At 42.6% G+C, this 18609-nt stretch overlaps 4 protein-coding genes and 1 long non-coding RNA gene across 7 annotated transcripts; 2 read left to right on the top strand and 3 right to left on the bottom strand.

Annotated features, from left to right (window-relative positions):
• The first annotated feature begins 1138 nt into the window (after positions 1-1138).
• On the top strand, positions 1139-4102 carry LOC105688890 (Golgi phosphoprotein 3 homolog sauron). Of its 2 annotated transcripts, XM_012405526.3 has the most exons (5): positions 1140-1303; positions 1385-1703; positions 1821-2067; positions 2152-2327; positions 2603-4102. In XM_012405526.3, the coding sequence occupies exons 2-5, from the start codon at positions 1443-1445 to the stop codon at positions 2849-2851; spliced, it is 933 nt and encodes a 310-aa protein (XP_012260949.1). In that variant the 5' UTR covers positions 1140-1303; positions 1385-1442; the 3' UTR covers positions 2852-4102. The 2 variants fall into 2 exon arrangements, with proteins under 2 accessions (XP_012260948.1, XP_012260949.1); XM_012405525.3 differs by having other exon boundaries at positions 1139-1703.
• Positions 4023-6398, bottom strand: LOC105688888 (damage-control phosphatase ARMT1-like). 2 transcript variants are annotated; one of them, XM_012405524.3, is made up of 6 exons: positions 6030-6355; positions 5687-5792; positions 5384-5625; positions 5134-5319; positions 4659-5064; positions 4023-4588 (listed from the first exon to the last, which is right to left on the bottom strand). In XM_012405524.3, the coding sequence occupies exons 1-6, from the start codon at positions 6110-6112 to the stop codon at positions 4256-4258; spliced, it is 1356 nt and encodes a 451-aa protein (XP_012260947.2). In that variant the 5' UTR covers positions 6113-6355; the 3' UTR covers positions 4023-4255. The 2 variants fall into 2 exon arrangements, with proteins under 2 accessions (XP_012260947.2, XP_048513667.1); XM_048657710.1 differs by lacking the exon at positions 5687-5792 and having other exon boundaries at positions 6030-6398.
• A 110-nt stretch (positions 6399-6508) lies between these two features.
• LOC105688793 lies at positions 6509-14640 on the bottom strand. Its single transcript, XM_048657471.1, has 18 exons — positions 13932-14640; positions 13487-13592; positions 13041-13297; positions 12777-12962; positions 12298-12703; positions 11881-12226; positions 11040-11268; positions 10554-10641; positions 10210-10463; positions 9962-10156; positions 9489-9897; positions 9101-9418; positions 8525-8841; positions 8170-8275; positions 7817-8076; positions 7551-7736; positions 7071-7476; positions 6509-6980 (listed from the first exon to the last, which is right to left on the bottom strand). Exons 1-18 carry the CDS (start codon positions 14021-14023, stop codon positions 6639-6641), a joined length of 4503 nt encoding a protein of 1500 aa, XP_048513428.1. The 5' UTR covers positions 14024-14640; the 3' UTR covers positions 6509-6638.
• LOC125501505 (damage-control phosphatase ARMT1-like) lies at positions 8893-11865 on the bottom strand. The gene is made up of 6 exons (XM_048657709.1): positions 11040-11865; positions 10536-10641; positions 10210-10463; positions 9962-10147; positions 9489-9897; positions 8893-9418 (listed from the first exon to the last, which is right to left on the bottom strand). Exons 1-6 carry the CDS (start codon positions 11282-11284, stop codon positions 9083-9085), a joined length of 1536 nt encoding a protein of 511 aa, XP_048513666.1. The 5' UTR covers positions 11285-11865; the 3' UTR covers positions 8893-9082.
• A 1880-nt stretch (positions 14641-16520) lies between the features above and the next one.
• LOC125501277 lies at positions 16521-17681 on the top strand. Its single transcript, XR_007278810.1, has 2 exons — positions 16521-17208; positions 17278-17681. It is a non-coding gene; the product is annotated as an uncharacterized LOC125501277 (long non-coding RNA).
• The last annotated feature ends 928 nt before the right edge of the window (positions 17682-18609 follow it).

Raw genomic sequence — 18609 nt, 5'->3', positions numbered from 1 at the left:
TATTCACCTGTAAGTCACGATACAGGTTGCATGGATGCGGAGATGTAGTCAAAGTCTTTTACTTGGTCTTTCTCCTTCAATCTCAGACGCGATAAAGGGGTAAGTGTATCACAGGAAAAAGAAAGATAGATGAGGAGTAAGGCGGTACCGTTAGTTCTTCGAGATTCAGGAAGACCTTGCCGTGCATGCGGGTCTTGTGTAGAAAATATATGCAAAATGTCGAGTGAAAAAGTGCGATGGAAAAAAGGTCAAAAGGACTAACAAGAGGCGTAGCGTCGTTAGCCTCTGGTAATATCACCTTATAAATGTCGTCATGAAATAAGTCAAATCGGAAAGCCTATTCTCCATGTACATATATTTTGCAAAGAAATCGTAGGCGATCAAGAGATCATCCGGGATTCGAAATTAAGAGGAAGGTATAAATGCTGGTGCGGAGAGCCAGTGGCACAAACGAAACTTTATGGAATTTTTCGTAGATAAATGTATACTAGCTTGTATACTACATATAATAATTTTGACTTACACGTAATAATTATTTTATCGCACTGTTAGATCAGGATCTCAACTTGATGATTTATGCACGTGTACCTATGTAAGAAAATAAATCACAGAGCATAGACTAATTAAAATAAAAAACTTAGCGATTCGCCGAGCTCCGCGACCGCTCTCGACACCATGAAATGAATCGAGTATGGTGGCATAATGCCAGAGTCGGTGATCTTTAGAAAATTTTAATCCGCCCACGGAAGTGATAGTCGATTCTGATGGTAATTGAATGTTACGTCAGTAGGATACTGATAGAACTGGTACTGCTATCGATATGCTGGATATTGAAACTAGAAATGCGCTGTGAGATAAACGCCCTGCATTCGAATTTATCTCGGCTTTCCATGCCTTTAAAAAATGTAGGGATTACTCGATTGGTTTTGGACAATCGGCGAATAATCGACGTACTTTTCCCTGTCGTCTTAACGACCCATTCAAATGAGCCGAGGCAACTTCCCGGGTTCACGAAGAATCCCGAATCCTACCGATCTTTGAATTTTTTATAGCGACCGATGGAGGCGCTAGCTCACGGTTGAACCGGGACTCTGGTTCAACCATAATTATGATTGTTACGTGAATCAATTCATCGCTAGCTCGCCACGGGGCAATTCGCCGCGGCGCGGATCTGCAATCGTGGCAGTACCGACCGTCAACCGCGCGTTTCCCTTCACGGGCACCGGGGGGTGGGGAACAAAAGTGATTGCTGTGAAAACCATCCACGAAAACTGGCCATCTTGGAAAGATATGTCGTATCGAGGTAAACGTCAACAGGATAGTGTTTATTCGATAACCGGGTTATAACAATTTTTCAGTAACCCATAGTAAGTCATTTTGGCAGGGAGTGTCGAGTTGGGGCGCTTTTTTAAGTGGGGTGCAACCGTCGTTCGGACATAACGATGAATCGTGGGGACGGGCTGGTGCAACGTCGTAGAGTAATAAACAGCAGTAGTTCAGGTAGTGGTAGCGGGGGATTGGGTCAAGATTCCTCCAACGACCTCACTGGAAATGGGGATAAGTCCTCTGCTCATGGCGGAGATTCGGAGAGTTTGTCACACAAGGATCTCAATTGCAACCCCGCTGTCGACTCAGACTCTGACAAAGAGACCAGGCTTACCCTCATGGAGGAAGTCCTGCTGCTTGGACTCAAAGATAAAGAAGTGGGTGCCAATCGTCAAACAATGAATGAAAACGCGACTTTTGTCATCTGGTTCCTCTGATCGGATGCTTACGATCTATCGGAGTAAAGATTCAGATGTGACTTTCTATTTTTATAGGGATACACATCATTTTGGAATGACTGTATAAGCTCTGGGCTCCGAGGCTGCATCTTGGCAGAGCTAGGACTCCGGGGAAGGGTTGAGCTTGAGAAAGCAGGCATGCGAAAGAGGGGGTTGCTCGCACGAAAGCTACTTTTGAAAAGCGACTCTCCTACAGGGGACGTGCTTTTGGACGAAGCTCTTAAGCACCTTAAAGATACAGATCCTCCAGAGACTGTTCAAAGCTGGATAGAGTACCTGAGCGGTAAAAGGATTCTTTTGAGAAATCACTGTAACGAAGAATTGAATGAGAATCAGCTTAAATCTAATGTTTTGCTTTGTACTTCAGGCGAGACATGGAATCCTCTGAAGCTACGATATCAGTTGAAAAACGTAAGGGAGAGATTAGCCAAAAATCTAGTGGAGAAAGGCGTTTTGACTACCGAAAAACAAAACTTCCTCCTATTTGACATGACGACTCACCCTCTGACCGACAACCTAGCCAAAACGAGGCTTGTTAAAAAGGTTTGCTATACTACTTGTTGGCCAGTGATATAGTGAAACATGGGAGCTGATAGCTTATCTCCATCCATACGTGGGTTGAATGACGGAGATTAGATACAATAAAATCATTGTTCAATGTTGTTTTCCATGAAAGCAGCAATTCATAATAATATTTAAAAATCCAAATTATTGTATATGTTCGAGTTGAAACTCTGCAAAAACCGTTATTTAATTATTTCTTCGAAGTTTGATGATAGCCGAGTTCGTAATGTAGCAAATTATCACTTTGTTCACAGATTCAAGAAGCAGTGCTGGGTCGCTGGGTAAATGATGCAGGCCGAATGGATCGCAGGACCTTAGCTCTGGTTATTTTGGCTCATGCAGCTGACGTCTTGGAGAATGCATTCGCTCCTTTGTGCGACGATGACTATGAGGTGGCTATGCGACGAGTGAGAACATTACTCGACCTCGACTTTGAAGCTGAGGCTGCAAAATCTAACGCGAATCCCGTCCTTTGGGCTGTATTTGCGGCATTCACGAAGTAGCGAATCACCCACTGCCTCAGAGTATAGGGATCAATGAAATTACTGGATATCTGTGTAAATAGAAGGATCGTGTGTACGCGCGTTAATCAAGGACGCGCGTCGGTGTAAATATGCACCCAGGTAAATTATATTGCCCCACAATTTTTCGTTTTTGAAAATATTTAGTCTTAAGAACCTAGTAGAACATTCATACATTTCGAATGCTTCGATCAGCTAACCATTACAAAAAATTATCATATTTTATAATTTAACAACCGAAATATTTCAACTATCGAGCGGAAAAGTTTTTCTCAACCGAATCCGTTCTCGTTATGCGGTTGACCAGAGTTCCTCGTGATACCTGTCGATCCGATTTAGGTTTTTTCCCAAAAACGTCCAGTGACCTGCTTTGACTCGACAGAATAAATATAAAAAATTTGATATACTTTTCCGAGCAAAAAGGCTCCTTTTTCTTTCATCACGGAGTGTCTTTCGACCGCAATCCGCGAGACTTGTACTCGTCCAACTTTCGGCCTTCGTCATGCCATTTACTAACATGATTTCTAGGTTTCATTTTGTTTTATTTTGCTACTAACTTTTAAAGAGCGTTTTACGGGATTAATAAAATTGCTAGCGGGTTATTGAAGAAAATTTAGGACAATCGCGTAAATAATTGCAGTTACATATTGTTAATATCTACGCCAAGAATAGCTCTGTAAAAACGTGCGTTTTTTCGAGGACAACTAAATGATTTATCATACTCCTTGGATCTTCGGAGAATCCGTAGTCCCCACTAATGTGTACCCAATTTTGAAAATATTTATATCCCGGTTTAGAGTAATTATTTCAGAAATATCATCGATCAGTCCTAACGACGGACGTCGTCTTTAGCATGACTTCGTAAGAGAATCGCGCAAAAAAAATAATCAGCTGCTGAGGATTAAAAGCACGAGCCGATTGATTTTCAATGAAGCATGCAAACAGCGAAAATTTGACGTAATGAAATTATGATTGTATACTAAAAGTATTTATAATATTAGATTCATTAAAGTCGGCCCGTCAATATTTATCGACTAAAGAAACAGCTGGAGTTGATTTTGATATGGTTTCCCCCCACATTTGATATATATAAATTATAATAATTGTACAAACGTTTATAGGACGAGAGGATATTATGTATGTACGAATAATAGTTACTTATTACTCTTTATTATTATTAAAAATATTGTATTACTACTATGTGTAATAAAATAAATATTCCAAATAGTACAATACCGTTGCAACTGACAATGAGTTTCGCCGATGAAGAAGTATTGACATACTTCATTGAGAATCCTCTTTTGGCCGGAAGTATGACTATTCAAATTTCCTACAATATAAATACACCTACTAGTCAGATTTGGGCTTCACGCTCTGCTCTTCTAGTCAAGCAATATCAGCACTTTGTATGAGCCCATACTGTCCAGTGATCATCCAATTGGGATCCTTTACGCGCAGAGCCTCTCCTTGTCCAGGTTTCAAGCCAGCGCAGACGTCCGATTTAATAGTTCTCAGACTAACTAACTTTGCTGGCAAAAATCCTTGTACGGCATTCACAAATTTAGTGGTATATTCCCAGTTAATATCACCCACCAATTTTCTGTAGTTTAGATCTCCTTTGAAAATTATTAAGCTTGCTTCCGAAAGTTTCGCATACAATGTGGGATTCTTTTGTCGCATCTCAGAAAAAACGAACGGTTGGGTCCAAAAAGGTTCGTCCTGAAAATAGAGGAATCAAACAATTGTGTCAGATCGTGTAGGGCGAGTATTGTTTGCCTCGATCTCTCACCTCAATGGACCATACATTGGTCTCAAGATGCCCTTTGATCACCTTTCCTAGGTGTGCTAATTCAGAATTTGAAGAGCCTAGCATACGTTCTATTATCCAATGGAAATCCTCAGTGGTTACGTCACTGACATACCATGGAATACTTTTTACATAAAATCGTACTTTGTGAGCAAGTTTGTGGGCGACTAGAAAAGCAGCTAGGCAAAGATCCGTAAATAATTCGTAGCCAGCATTATCCAACACTATATCGAGTGTGACTGTTTTGTCAGACGCTTTTGCTTTAGCAAGCGCATTCCAGACAAAATCTGTATCGTCAACAAGGATGTCTGCCTCCAGGGAAGCAAGTAACTCCAGTGGGTTTCCAACCTGCCCATTTGCAACACCTGCACTCAGAGATAGGTCGCATCTACAAAATAATATGATCAAAACAATTGTCTAACTACAGACAGAAGTAGGGATGAACCCATCTAACTACCTGTTACCCCATAATGCTAATTTCATTAATTTTATAAACTCGATTTTACAGGACTCCGAATCAATATCCTGTCTGCTTTCAATTTGTGCTAGAGTGTATGCAGCCACAGAAGTTGCACTGGCAACCGAACCATCGAAGGCATGTTTCTTCTGCTTGGCAAATGGATCAAAGTGTTGTAACGTTTTGCTGTAATTCAAAGGCATCAGAAGATAAAATTCAACTATCACGAATTCAGCTGAACAATTCTTACGTAAGATTAAATCCTTCAGCCAGTCTCCTGTACATGTAAGTTTCACAGTAAATCCACGGGGTGCTGTACCAAGCTGGGACACCTCCTTCTAGTTTAGTACGTTCATCTAGATAATCATTCCATATTTGAACGTCGTTTTCCTCTGATGGATTAAGGAGAGGTGTCAAAGGTCGATTGGATGGTATTTCATTTTTCAGTTTATTAATATAGGATATGACCTGTCTCAAATCATCAGCAGCTGCCTGTGAATATTAAATGAATAATTATCAATGTTGAATAATGGAAGCTTTCACAAATGCTTGCCTGTCCATATTCCGAAACGATTTCCGCTTCATCATTACTCAGCAAATCGGTAACCCCAGTTAGAATTACAGACAATCTATAGGTGAGAGTCGTGTACCCAAAACTCCTGTGAATTTATTAAAACTAACGCTAGACTCAGTAATATCGTATATCACAGCAGTTATTAATATCAATGGCCACGAAATAAAACTAAGCGAGGGCACCGCAAATCGAAGAGACTCCGAGATGAAAGAGAGAAAAAAAGGGTTAGTCACCGTTTAATCTTTCAGTCAATACGATAGGGACCAGTTGCTTTTCTTCTGTAGCACGTGCGCTCACACTTGATAATTCAAACTGTGATTACCTTTTGTAAACACCTGCCAATTGCACCCCAAATGGAGTTACGATATCTTTTAATCCGTCGATACTTTCGGTTGATGTTGCCATCGTTATTGGCTGTCAGGTACTTTTTTTTTCTTAGATGAAGAGATAAATGAACCTGACCACAACTTGACCTAGAAACGACGTCTAGACTCTCACGTCTGCTTACGATGACTGCACAGTGGCGCCAAGCTCGCGTATGCAGATCATACGGTGGTGTGTGCGACAGAGTAGGGGATGAACGAGGCCACACCTTCTGTTCAGCACCTCTTCCATTCAGTCGTAGCATACGCTTAGAGCCGTACGCACGTCGCAATAGCGTTTCCTCGGTGTCACTCGTGCATTCATTCATGAGTCGACTGTTCTTCACATGCTATCCACCGAAAATGGATAAAAATTTTATATTTAGGACATGGATCGTACGGCTCTACGACTGATGAAGAAAATGAAAAAAGACAAATGTACGTTTTGGCTGAGAAGGATGCGAGGGTCACTGTAGGATCGCCTATTTTTTTTATTTTTCTACGATGATATTCATCGATGTTAAATCATTGATTCGGTCATAGCTGTTACAATCATAACAAAGCAATTGTCACTCATGTGATTCGGGTTTGTTCGCTTGTATGAGTCCATACTGCCCAAGGAGCATCCAACCGCTATTTTTTGCCTTGAGACTTTCGGCCTCACCAGGCTTTAACCCGCTAATCAGATCCGATTTTACAGTTCGCAGTGCAACCAAATTGGAGGGTGAAAATCCTCGAATAGAACGAATGAAACTGGTCGTGTATTCCCAATTGATTTCCGATAATAATTTCCTGTAATTCGCGTCTCCTTTGATAATTATCAAAGTTGATTCAGAAAGTTCGGAGTACAAGGCTGGGTCCCTTCGCGCCATCTCGGGAAAAACGAAGGGGGAGATCCAGAAAAGCTCTTCCTATGTAGTTCAGAGAAATAATAGAATATAAAAATATTACACATAGAATTTTCAAGTTCTCAGGAGCTTTTTTGGAGCCGTAATTGTTACCTCGATTGTGAATGCGCCTGACTCAAGGTGACCCTGTAGAATTGCCCCTAACTCGGATAAAGCAGAGTTTTCAGATTCCACCATACGTTCGATTGTCCAATGAAAATCTTCCGCGGTTACGTCGCTGATCATCCAGGGCAAACCCTTTACGTGGAAACGAATTTTATCCGCGAAATTATGAGCGATTAGGAAAGCCGCGAGGCAAAGATCGGTGAAAAACTCATAGCCAGCATTATCGAGGACATTATCGATAATTTTCGTGCCGTTACTCTCCCTTGCGTTGACGAGCAGGTCCCACACGTAGACAGAATCATCGACAAGGATGTCCTCGTCGAGCTCATCGAGAAATTCTAGGGGATTTCCGACTTGCGCGTTCTCTGCACCCTCACTGTGCGATAGATCACGCCTGTAGAATTAAAGATATAGACGTCATAAACATGATTCCATAAAACATGTTCGAAACTTTTTATACCATCTCACCTGTTTCCCCAGAGGCCGAGCTTCAACAGTTTGACGAATTCCGGTTTGAGGGACTCCAAAGAAACATTTTCCGTTCTGTTAATTTGCTCCAGGGTATATGTAGCCACGACGATTATACTGTCTATCGAACCGTCGAAGGCGAGCCTTTTTTGTTTACCAAACGGATCGTACGTCTGTAAGGTTTCCCTGCGACCAAATATTCTCTTTAGTTTCTCAGGCACTTTCCGTTACGACAAAGCTATCGACAATCAGTGATTTTTACATACGTGAAATCGAAACCCTGCGCAAGTCTTCGATACATGTAAGTTTCCCCGTATATCCAAGGGGCGAGGGTAAAATAAGTTGGAATTCTTCCGTCGCTTCTGATGCGTTCGGCTAGATAATTGTTCCACAATTCGATATCGTCAAAATTGCTGTCACTTTTGTTTGAAGAAGTAGCTAGCGGCACTAACGGTGCGTCGTTTGAAATTTCGTTTCTCAGATTTTCAATGTAGGCTATGGCTTGACTGACGCCTTCGGCAGACGACTGGAAATATTTATATTTTTATTCAATAAATATTCGTGCAATTTACCAACCGACGGGCGTGTACCCAACAAAATGAGGAATGGAAACACTCACGCCTCTGTACTGTTCAACGATTTCGGCCTCGTCATGTCTCAGAGTATCGATCACAACGGATAAGATCTTTGGAAATCTGTACCAGAAATTCCGGTAAGCGAAACTTCTGCGGGTCAAAATATGGGCAGTGTTAATACACAAGAAATAATTTATTTCCGAGGTAGCTGCGGCAGAGAATGAACAACAGATTTCTGATATCAGAGTTTCTTTTATCCAAGGGTCACGAACCTGCGATTTCCTTCGAACGTATATCAGAGACCGTTGAAGAATAAAGATTTAGTGGTCAGCGCTAAGTTGATTTTTCTATTATTCAGCGATTCATCGTGAATCCGGCACACTTAATTATTTTACTTACTTTTTGTAAGTTCCAGACAACTGCGCGCCGAAAGGAGTTTCAATGTCTTGTATTTCAACTCCATTTTCCGGGTTTACGATAGCTTCAGTTTCTCGGTGTGCCTGCGGCACCAAACTTTGCGCCTGTGTTCGTACATAATTGTTTAAGCACAGGAAAACCAGTATAACGTACAAATATCGCAGTTTCACCGGGCAAAACGATGCAGGAAAAATCATAACGCGGCTTGATCTCGTAAATTTTTTTACCAACTGCGCTGCCTCCGTGACCGTCCTTGGCGTTCTACCACTTCGGTAGACAGATTTATAATCGGTTTGTAGCGGTTAGGAAAGGAGAGATATACTTTCGGCGGAAAAAAAATAATCAACGGATTATGAAAGACTGGATTTATGTGGGTTGCGACTTTGTTCCAGAATCTCAAATGATTAAATATTCTGCTCTTTATCAAAAACATGCACTTATCGCATGACATATGGATTTTTTACGTTCAGATAAATAAAAGATAATTTACATTCATTGAGTTGCATAAAAAACGGTCATTCGAAACGATCCGATCTGGGTTCAAGCCCCAAAATTTGCCTGTATCAGCCCATATCCGTCATCAAACGGCTGGGGTTTTGCGAACGATTTTTCTACAATGTTAGCAGAGTCGAGTTTCAATCCGGTACACATGTCCGCTTTAATCACCCGCAGAATAACCAAGTTAGCGGGTAGAAATCCTTGAAGAGCGCGCTGAAAACTGGTCGTATATTCCCAGTTGATGTCACCCAATAGTTTTCTGTAACTTAAATCTCCTTTAATTATTATCAAACTAGATTCCGCTAGTTTGGCGTACAAGGCGGCATCCCTCCGCGGCATCTCGGTATAAGGGAACGGGGAGGTCCAGTAAGATTCCTCCTGAAAAACGAAAAGTTTAAGTAGCGGAGAAATTCTGCCGCAGATCCTGATTATCGTACCGGGTGTTCACCTCTATGGTAAATGTACCAGTTTTGAGATAATCCTCCACGATTTTTCCAAACTCTGAGAGTGCAGGATTTTCGTGATTCTTCATGCGATCGATCGTCCAATGAAAATCTCTCGTCGTCACGTCGCTGCTCAACCAGGGTAGAGTTTTGACGTAAAATCGTACTTGGTCAGCGAGATTATGCCGGATAATAAAAACGCTCAGGCAAAGATCGGTGAAAAATTCATATCCCGCGTTGTCCAGTATGATATCGACTTTCTTCGTCCCATTAGCTCTTCTCGCTCCCGACGATATCAGATCCCACACAAAACCGGAATCATCAGCGAGCAGTTTTTCGTCCAGGGCATCGATCAAATCCAACGGATTTCCAACTTCGGCATTACCCGCCCCTCTCGTTATAGCCAAATCACGCCTAGGGAATGCGTTATCGGCGTCGCGATTAATCGGTCAAAGAAAACATATTTACAACGCCTCACCTATTGCCCCAAACCCCTAGTTTTAGGAGGCTTACGAATTTCGATCGAAGATTCTCCGGCGAAGCGGTCGCACCTCCGTTAAAATCTGACAAGAAGTAAGTAGCCAATTGAACGATGCTATCCACAGATCCTTCGAAAAGCGTTGTTTTTGGTCCACCATACGGATCATAGGTCCTCAATGTTTCTCTGAAAGATCTTAAGTAAGAAGGCATCTGAAACCGGGAATAAATCTGGCAATTTTTTCTCACGTGATAAGAAATCCTTGAATAATCCTTCGGTATAGATATGCTTCCGTGTATATCCACGGACTGTTCAACCATTTCGGAATGTTTTTTCCTCTACCGAGTTCTTCGATATAATCGTTGTAGCTTTTAACACTGTCCAAACTGGTGTCATTCTCGTCAGAAGAATAAGCCATAGGTGTCAGGGGTGCGTTGTTGCGAATATCGTCCTCCATTACCTCGAGGTATTTCAAAGTATTGTTCACATCCTCAGCACCGGCCTATAGTCATAATTAATTGTTGAACATAAAGAAATTATCGACGGAGTAGATCAATGATATTTCGTCACTCCCCTTTCCGTATTTTTGAACCAATGATTCAGCGTCCTTAACTAGTTGATCGTGTACCACGTGTACAACGGATGGGTAGATGACGAGTGTTACACGATAAGCGAGGCTCCTGCGTCAAATTTGAAAAGACATTATAGAAACCAAAAAAAAAAAAAAAGAAAATAACTGTACACTCAATCATCAAATCGTTTTACCGTGACATAACGCAATAATCACGACGATTTCGGTATTTCCAAGGTGATATATTACGGACTCATAAAATAAACGGGCCCCAAAACAAAATCATAAACATCAACGGTCATATCTTGACGTAGGTTGTGACCTGAACGAACAACCCGTTCGGAGTAAAAAAAAATGAACATTTTTTCGAAAGATAAGAAAGTGCGATAGCGCCCCACCTTCGGACAATGAATAGTTCAATCGTTATTTTTATACGGCCAGAGGTCCAGGTTACACCGAAATTTATTGTACTCGTCATTTACTTGGTAATTGTGACGTTTTATTTACTTGTTGTACTTAGCTGACAGGTGTGCGCCGAAGGGAGCTGGGCTATCTTGTAATTCCGAAACGGAGGCGGGCGACAGTCGCATCGCTGCATCTAAAACATCTTGATAAAACTTGTCAGACGTAGGAACGGATAAATTTTGGGCCACGGAAATAGCCAGGAGAAAGTTTACGAAGAGATATAGAGCGACGAATCGTTTCCACTTCACGATTCTTAAAGTTTTCAACGAATCTTTAAAGGGAGTCATTCTGACGACGATACTGTCCTCGGATTCGGCGGAGGAGCAACTGATGACAATGAAAAATATTCGAACGATTCGTGGGTCTTACATTGAACTTGTATGTCGTACGTTCATCAAAATTTCGCGTCGCTGTTACGACACCGAATACTTCGATTCAATCTGTGGTCGTACCAATGACGATCGTTTCTCAGGGTTTAGGTAAAGATAACAAATTTTGATAATAAACGTACCGATTGACCTCAGTTACATCAACAGACCGAAGAAGTTTGAAATAATACATATTCGGTGTGCAGTGATGTGAATTTAATAGTTTAATTAATAAAATATCGATCATCCCGCATAAAATCAATAGAATGATTCAAAGCCAGGACTTTATATTACACACTCGCACAGTTAGACACAAACTTATGATACATGCATTATATAACATTATTTAAGTAGTTACATTTCAATATAATATTGAATTTGAATTCAGGTTGATTGAATAATAAATAGAAGAGATGCGCGTGAAAAACGCGTTGGTATGGAGTTTGTATCGTGACTGACGTCGTATTATATCGTAAAAATTCAATTCTAGGACGTTTCGTTACATCAGCATCCACCCTCGCTGCACGGGCAGGCGTCTACGGTCGCTTCTATGAGTCCATATTGCCCGGTGAGCATCCAATTCGGTTGATTTTTATCCAGAGATTGTCCTAAGCCCGGTTTCAGTCCAGCCAAAACGTTTGATTTGATGCTGCGCAGGCTGACGAAGGTGGAAGGTAAAAATCCTTGAAGGGCTTCTATGAAACTGGTACTGTATTCCCAGTTTACATCGCCTCCCAATTTCCTGTAGTTCAAGTCGCCCTTGAATATTATGAACGTAGCTTCCGAAAGTTTGGCGTACAAAGCTGGATCTCTAGATGCCATCTCGTTGAATGAGTACGAATAGGACCAGAAAGGTTCGTCCTGTCGACGAAGGACGAGAAAGATTGGCGTTAGCGGGTTGAAAATTTACCTTCAATTTCTCTGATTCTTACCACGATCGACCAAATTCCGCTTTCCAGATGACTTTCCATCAGTTTGCCAAGCGCCGCTAAATCGGGGTTCGATGACCCTTTGATTTGTTCGACCGTCCAATAAAAGTCCTTGCTGGTCACGTCGCTTATGAACCAGGGCATGGATTTTACGAAGAAATTAATTTTTTCGGCCAGATTAAAAGCGATCAGAAATACAGCGATGCAAAGATCCGTGAATAGTTCGTATCCAGCATTATCCAGGACTATGTCGATCCTCGTCGATTCATTTTTCTGTTGCGCTTTTTTCAGGAAATTCCATACAAAATCTGTGTGGTCGATCAAAAGATCATTTTCGAGGGTTTTCAGGATTCCCAATGGATCCGTAATCTGGTCCTTTTGGACACCTCCGCTCAGGGATAGATCAAATCTGAAAAGAAATTAATTGCGTTATTCAACGTTCCGTTAAGGAAGAAAACAGAAATCGGTGAGGAGGTACTCACTTGTTTCCCCAGACACCTAATCTCAAGAAATTTGCAAATTCGTTTTTCACGTCAGACGGAGAAAGATCTTTCGAATTTTTCAATAATTTCAGAGTGTGACCAGCGATAGCTATCGCACTGTCCAGGGCACCGGTATACGATTGTTCTTTCAGTCCGACGTAAGGATCGTAGTATTTCAACGTCTCCCTGAAAAGTCAATCGCCAAATTAGACCCTGTGATCAACCGTCACTTATTTCGTGCAACATAGTCCTCGAAATTCCTACGTAAGGGTGAACGCCTCGATGATTCTCCGATACACGTAGCATTCCGAGTACAGAGCAATCGTGTTGAACCAGTTTGGTACCCTGCCCTCCAGCTTCGTGCGCTCCTCCAGATAATCGTTCCATACTTTGATATTTTTTGCGAGAGGATCATCTTCGCTCGCTGGACAAGTCAGAGGCTTGAGAGGCTTGTTTGTGACCAACTCGTTCTTCAATTTGCTTATATAGCCGATCACTTGCTTCAAGTCTTCGGCTGACGACTGTGAAAAATTAACGAAGCAATTAACATCGTTAGACAATAACTCAATTAGACTCAATGCCGTGAAGCAAACAGCGAACGAGCGCGTATGAATCCAGAGTAACGATAGGATATTACAGTGCCTTGAAAATGATATATAAAGCGATAGACGAAATCAAATCGAATTCGTGAAAATAAGCAATTGGTTCACCTTCCCGTACTTCTGAACGATTTCCTCCTTATCACGACTCAGCGAGTCTATGACTCTGGTAAGTATCACGGGAAGTCTGTCCCTGAAAGCTATGTAGGCACCGCTCCTGAAGATTCAATAAATAATCGTTAAAGACATACTTCGGACTGGATATAAAGTACATAGACGAATATAAATGGTTCGGAAATACGAACAAACTAGAATCAAGCGAATCTCTTTTTAACCTCAGGTTCACGGCTCAATAAAAATCGCCAGATCGTCTTCACGTCGAGGTTTGATGAATATTCATTACATATATTACAGCAAATTTGAAGAAGGGTCAGGAAATATTGGGGCAAAAATTTGTCCGATTGACCCTTGATTTCAAGATTCATCAAACGTAGTTGTTATTTTACGGAAATCAAATCGCTAAGGATCCAATTCAGTGAAATCTGATGCTACTGACCTTTTGTAAATCCCTCTGAGTTGGGCTCCGAAAGGAGTCAATACGTCCTGAAGATCCGTAACGATATCGAAGGAGTTCTGTCTCTGCGTCATGTTGATACTTCAGGGTATTTCGTCCTTCGGATAAATCGAAAAGACCGGATCCGTCTGTGTCGTCGGACCGTGTGATTTCAAATCCAACTGAACTGGTAGGGATTTAACCGCCACGTGATAACAACTGCGCGCTGTCCGCCAGCGGATGTTTCGTCACTCCGATGGAGAACGCGTTGCTCGTCGGCTGCGCAGCCTGCCTTTCCAATAAAAACGACTTTCGTCTGACTTCACAGAGCCCGTAGCGGGTGTAACATGTAATCATAGATGGTTCAATACATCTCTGATGTAATAATTAATATTTTTCAGGGCACCTGTATCGAGGCTGCACTAGTAGCTCGCACGCCTTTGAATAAGAGATCTTTCCGTGGGTGGAACGTCGCCGCATTTCTTCTATTTTCTTATCTAGATGACGATGTGTTCGTTATCTTATTTTTACGCGTTTCACATAAAATTTTATAACGCAACGCGGTTGTAACGGGGATTCGACGTCGTGACGCAACTTTCTTTTTTTTTCTCTTTTTGATCAAACAGTCGACGCGATGGACACATAAATCTATTAGGCGGTATTATATCAAACACGCATTAAATGGCTAGCCGGAATCACCCACGATAACGGCCATTTTTATCATCGTCACGTGATTGTTATCATAGACATGCGCGACTTTGCTCGATGTGCCTCGAATTCGATTAAAAAACCGCGCCGAAGTTCGACCTCGCGTATTTTCATCGCTAACGATCGTCTGTTCTGGTCACCCGACTTTCGGGATCTCCTCCCGAGAATAGAAAATAAAAGCGTTTTGGTCCGAACAATCCAACGGTCAAAAATTTGTTCATCGATCGAAATTTCGAGAGGCCGATTTCGCTTCAACCGATGGAGGGTCGCAATTCAAATTCGGAAGTCGCGATGGACATATAGCGACGGAGGGTAGTATGAAACCCTCCCTGATCGACTGGAGTCGAGGGGTAGTTGCAAGGTGGAGACACAACCACCCTTGGTACGTGCTGCCCTTGAAGGAATAGGGGACGCTGAGTCGCGTGTTCGAACAAAAGCGCGGACATTCTATTTTGTTCGCGACTTTGACTTACACTTATCTGATTTATCGAGTCCCTCTAATCGTGGTAATATAAATCTTAGCGATAACTCTTCATTTACTGTTTTACAAGAAGTTGATCTCTTAACCCCGTCGTGGATGTTGTAAAATACGATACACACACTTCCGCGTTGTATAAGATTAAGCCTGCAATATCATTTTTATTACACGAATATGCGAATATGCGTCACCGTCATTTTTTATTACAAAGAAAAAAGAACAAACATCAACCTACCATCATTCGCAATCTAGAAACTTACTTCTCTTTCTTCCGTTTCGAACTATTTCCGACTGATTGTGAGAACAATCGATTTCCCAAGACATTACGCGATGGACATCAAAGGGTGCACGAGGGTTACTATAATTTTATTTATCATCACCCTCCACATTTTCACACCGCCCACATCCGCCATATTACCCTTTTACATATTTATCATTTCGTAACGAGCGATTGCGAATTGGATGTACATAAATTTCTGCACGATGGTTTGCGGAGGGTTCGGATAAAGTGGCGAAGAAAAAATTCGAAAAAATCAACGAACCGCAACGCGATAAAAATCGAAAAATAATGGAAAACCTGTGCGCAGAAATTCCAATGTATAGCTTGTGCATCCCTAGCCACGCGATCGTAGACGATTTCCGAATCAAGGTTTGGACGAGAGATGAGTAGCGCGGGGATAAGGAGAGGCATATATGAAGAAGGTCCTCGCGGAGGAAGATCCGTGAGATTTAAAGGGCCGTGTGACGGGGAGTTTATTCCTTGGTACACAGCGTTACGTTGGGAGCATAAGATGGGGGCATAATAAATAACTTTTTGCGGTAACGAAAATAACTAAGTTCAGTGATAATTCAGCTACAGATGCCAGACACTTTAATAAACTTTGCGAAGCTTGCGAGCCAAAGTTTAACCATCCCGTGTTTTGCCTGCGCCTTTGCTCCAGCTCGCTTACCACCGTAAGTCTCCCCCTCTACCTCCCCCCCCCCCCCCCGTGGCCTGGGCCTTTTTTCTTCCCTTCGCAACCTTCGAGGATTTTCACCGACTCGAGGGGGAAGCCCGCACCGAGTTACCGAGTTCACCGACAGCCTTGGGTAAATATTTGCAACAATTAACAATATGATATTGCGGTTGCGTTTGATTCCTCGGCGGATCAAACCTGTCGAATAACATCGCTATAATTTACGCATACGTGCGGTGGTTCGTCGTACAATGTCTCTACGTGTACGTACAATACCTGGAGTACGGAAACGCCAAGGGCGGCGGGTAGGGCATTTGTGTTTTGTGCGAGAAACTGACGTCGACTATAGGAGAGAGTATCGGGAAGGGTCGCGCGTAGCTCGGAGAGACCTTGTAACCGGCGGGGGGGTGAGGTGGGGTGGGGTGGGGTGGGGCTGGCTGCAGGCAGCAGCAATGTTGCTAATTACTACATACCGCCGAATGCGGCATAACTCGCGACCCTCGAATTCCAAATCCCAGATTACCGGCGCAACAGACGCCCTGCCGCCGGAACGGGCGCCACCCATCTTCCGTACCGCACCTACCTTCTCCTATATCCACAGTTATTATATAATATCTGCGAATAGTACCTGAGAATTCTTCAATCCACCGCAATTGCCTCGGTCCTGAAATTGCGGTTAATTATTCCCCCGTTGAATTTTACAACGCGTACAACTTTCCCCGAAGTATTTATTTTTTTGTTCTGTGTTATCTCTCTTTCTGTTTTTGTTTTTTTTTTCCTCCCCCGCCCCCGTTCTTTCCCCGTAGCCATCATTTTCATTTATTCTATTCAAATTTTCGTCACTCCCGTAATTACCCTATAGTCAGCTGTTGACCCGTTCCGAGGAATGTAGGTACACGCGGTTAGCTCGGGTAGCGAATGTACATACATACATATATATATACATATACCTGCAGGTATATACCGTGTATACTCCGTTGACTAGTTTTTGCTACGTCTCAAACTCCGCGTCGCAGGGGCTAATTGGTTAATGCAAATGACAAGAGAGCTGCTTGTTCGTCTGCCTCTGGCTCCGAGCAGTTCGTTACAGAAAAGTGGGGAACTCCGTCGTCAGGCAACTTGCAGACGGAGGCTTCTGGTAACTTTTCGAATAGTAGCTAATGGTTATTAATTTCATATTGTTCACAAAATTTATCTCGACTTGCAGGACGCAGTTGCGGTTCGCAAGATATTTTCACCGAAGCGTCGCTCGAGGAGAAACCGCGACGTTCTACGTACGTACGTACCAACGGGTGTATCGGCTACGTGTATTCCTGTCATTGTCACTCCTTGTCACGAAATTCTTTTTTTTTTTTTCTTCCCATTTTTTTTTTGGATTCCTTCTCTTTTTAGCGGAATTTCAGCAATCTACCTCGAGAAATATATTCCACCTTGGCGTTGGCGTACCTAAAGTAATACTTGGTTGGATACTTTTCAGAGAAACATTATTAACCAGCCGTCGTATCTTTGACGCTCGATGCAGAAATGAAAAATGAAATAATAATAATAATAATGGAAAAAAAACCCCTTTCGCAAAATGTTGTAAAAGCGTATAAATAAGCGAGTTATAAATTTTGTCTTTTTTCTCTCTTTCTTTCTTTCTTTCTTTTTTTCGTCTTCTTTTTTCCTCCTTTCCTTTTCATCGTATTACCGCGATGATTAAGTACCCGTGCCTCGACTCCACCCCATCTGCAGCTATGACGCATAAACTCTGAGATTGAGATCGCAAAGAAAGAGAGAGAAGAAAAACCTCCCTGGTCGGCGTCAATCGTAACGGCAGTCGGTCAGAAGTAACCGTAGCAAAATCGGGAAGGTCGGTAGCCCGGTGAGGGGAACACGGGCACTACCGGTCCTCGTAGACTCCTCGGAACGTGTGGTGGCCACGGCGATCTCGTGTAATGGGGTAATTGTTATGCCGGGACACGGTAGGCGCAGGTCGACCTGGGATCGCAACGATAAGACACGCCGCGAACGCACGCCCAGTTGTATACATACCTACTTAACGGACTCGACTTACACCCCCCGATCGGGGAAACCCGCACCCTCAGTTTTGGCGGAAGCGCCGGCGAGCCCGAGCCCGCGATTCCTCCCCTTCGTTCGGCGCGTACGAGTCGCGCCAAATTTATACCCACCTGGAGGAGGAGGCTCGTTCGGATCGCTGTGGAGCTCATCGCCCGCTCGCTTCCTGAAAGATGGAGAACGTCTAATGGTCCTTAATGCGTGTCCGGACGTTGATTCGGATATTCGTTTGTTATTTTCACCTCGTCAAGGGTTGAATTTAATACGATATAGGCAGGAAGTCGATTTTCATTATTGACCGTGTTATCGTTATTATTTTTCGCAAGCTCTTCGGTTTCGGTGAATTCGATACATTAACGGAAATTAACCGAGTCGAAAATTAGAATCGTACAGTGCACTAATGAAAGGAAAAAGCATAATTATACTCGATAAATATTTATACTAAAAAAAACGCCGAAGCGAGGACCGCGACGCAGGTGTA

This window comes from Athalia rosae, chromosome 6, assembly GCF_917208135.1.
Source record: "Athalia rosae chromosome 6, iyAthRosa1.1, whole genome shotgun sequence".
NCBI lineage: Eukaryota > Metazoa > Arthropoda > Insecta > Hymenoptera > Athaliidae > Athalia > Athalia rosae.
Note: the sequence above shows the minus strand (reverse complement) of the source record. Positions and strands in the feature narration are given on the sequence as shown.

Excerpts from the sequence above, each read along its gene's own strand:
- LOC105688890 (XM_012405525.3), top strand. The coding sequence starts at position 1,443 with ATGAATCGTGGGGACGGGCTGGTGCAACGTCGTAGAGTAATAAACAGC. Across the intron at positions 1,704-1,820 it reads TTGGACTCAAAGATAAAGAA|GGATACACATCATTTTGGAA; the intron begins GTGGGTGCCAAT and ends CTATTTTTATAG. Across the intron at positions 2,328-2,602 it reads AAACGAGGCTTGTTAAAAAG|ATTCAAGAAGCAGTGCTGGG; the intron begins GTTTGCTATACT and ends CTTTGTTCACAG.
- LOC105688888 (XM_048657710.1), bottom strand. The coding sequence starts at position 6,398 with ATGAATGAATGCACGAGTGACACCGAGGAAACGCTATTGCGACGTGCG. Across the intron at positions 5,320-5,383 it reads GCTGAAGGATTTAATCTTAC|CAAAACGTTACAACACTTTG; the intron begins GTAAGAATTGTT and ends TTTGAATTACAG. Across the intron at positions 4,589-4,658 it reads CCAATGTATGGTCCATTGAG|GACGAACCTTTTTGGACCCA; the intron begins GTGAGAGATCGA and ends CTCTATTTTCAG.
- LOC125501505 (XM_048657709.1), bottom strand. The coding sequence starts at position 11,284 with ATGACTCCCTTTAAAGATTCGTTGAAAACTTTAAGAATCGTGAAGTGG. Across the intron at positions 10,148-10,209 it reads ATTCAAGGATTTCTTATCAC|AGAAACATTGAGGACCTATG; the intron begins GTGAGAAAAAAT and ends AAGATCTTTCAG. Across the intron at positions 9,419-9,488 it reads CTGGTACATTTACCATAGAG|GAGGAATCTTACTGGACCTC; the intron begins GTGAACACCCGG and ends TTCGTTTTTCAG.
- LOC105688793 (XM_048657471.1), bottom strand. The coding sequence starts at position 14,023 with ATGACGCAGAGACAGAACTCCTTCGATATCGTTACGGATCTTCAGGAC. Across the intron at positions 10,157-10,209 it reads ATTCAAGGATTTCTTATCAC|ATCTTTCAGAGAAACATTGA; the intron begins GTGAGAAAAAAT and ends TTCTTACTTAAG. Across the intron at positions 7,737-7,816 it reads GCGCAGGGTTTCGATTTCAC|GGAAACCTTACAGACGTACG; the intron begins GTATGTAAAAAT and ends ATTTGGTCGCAG.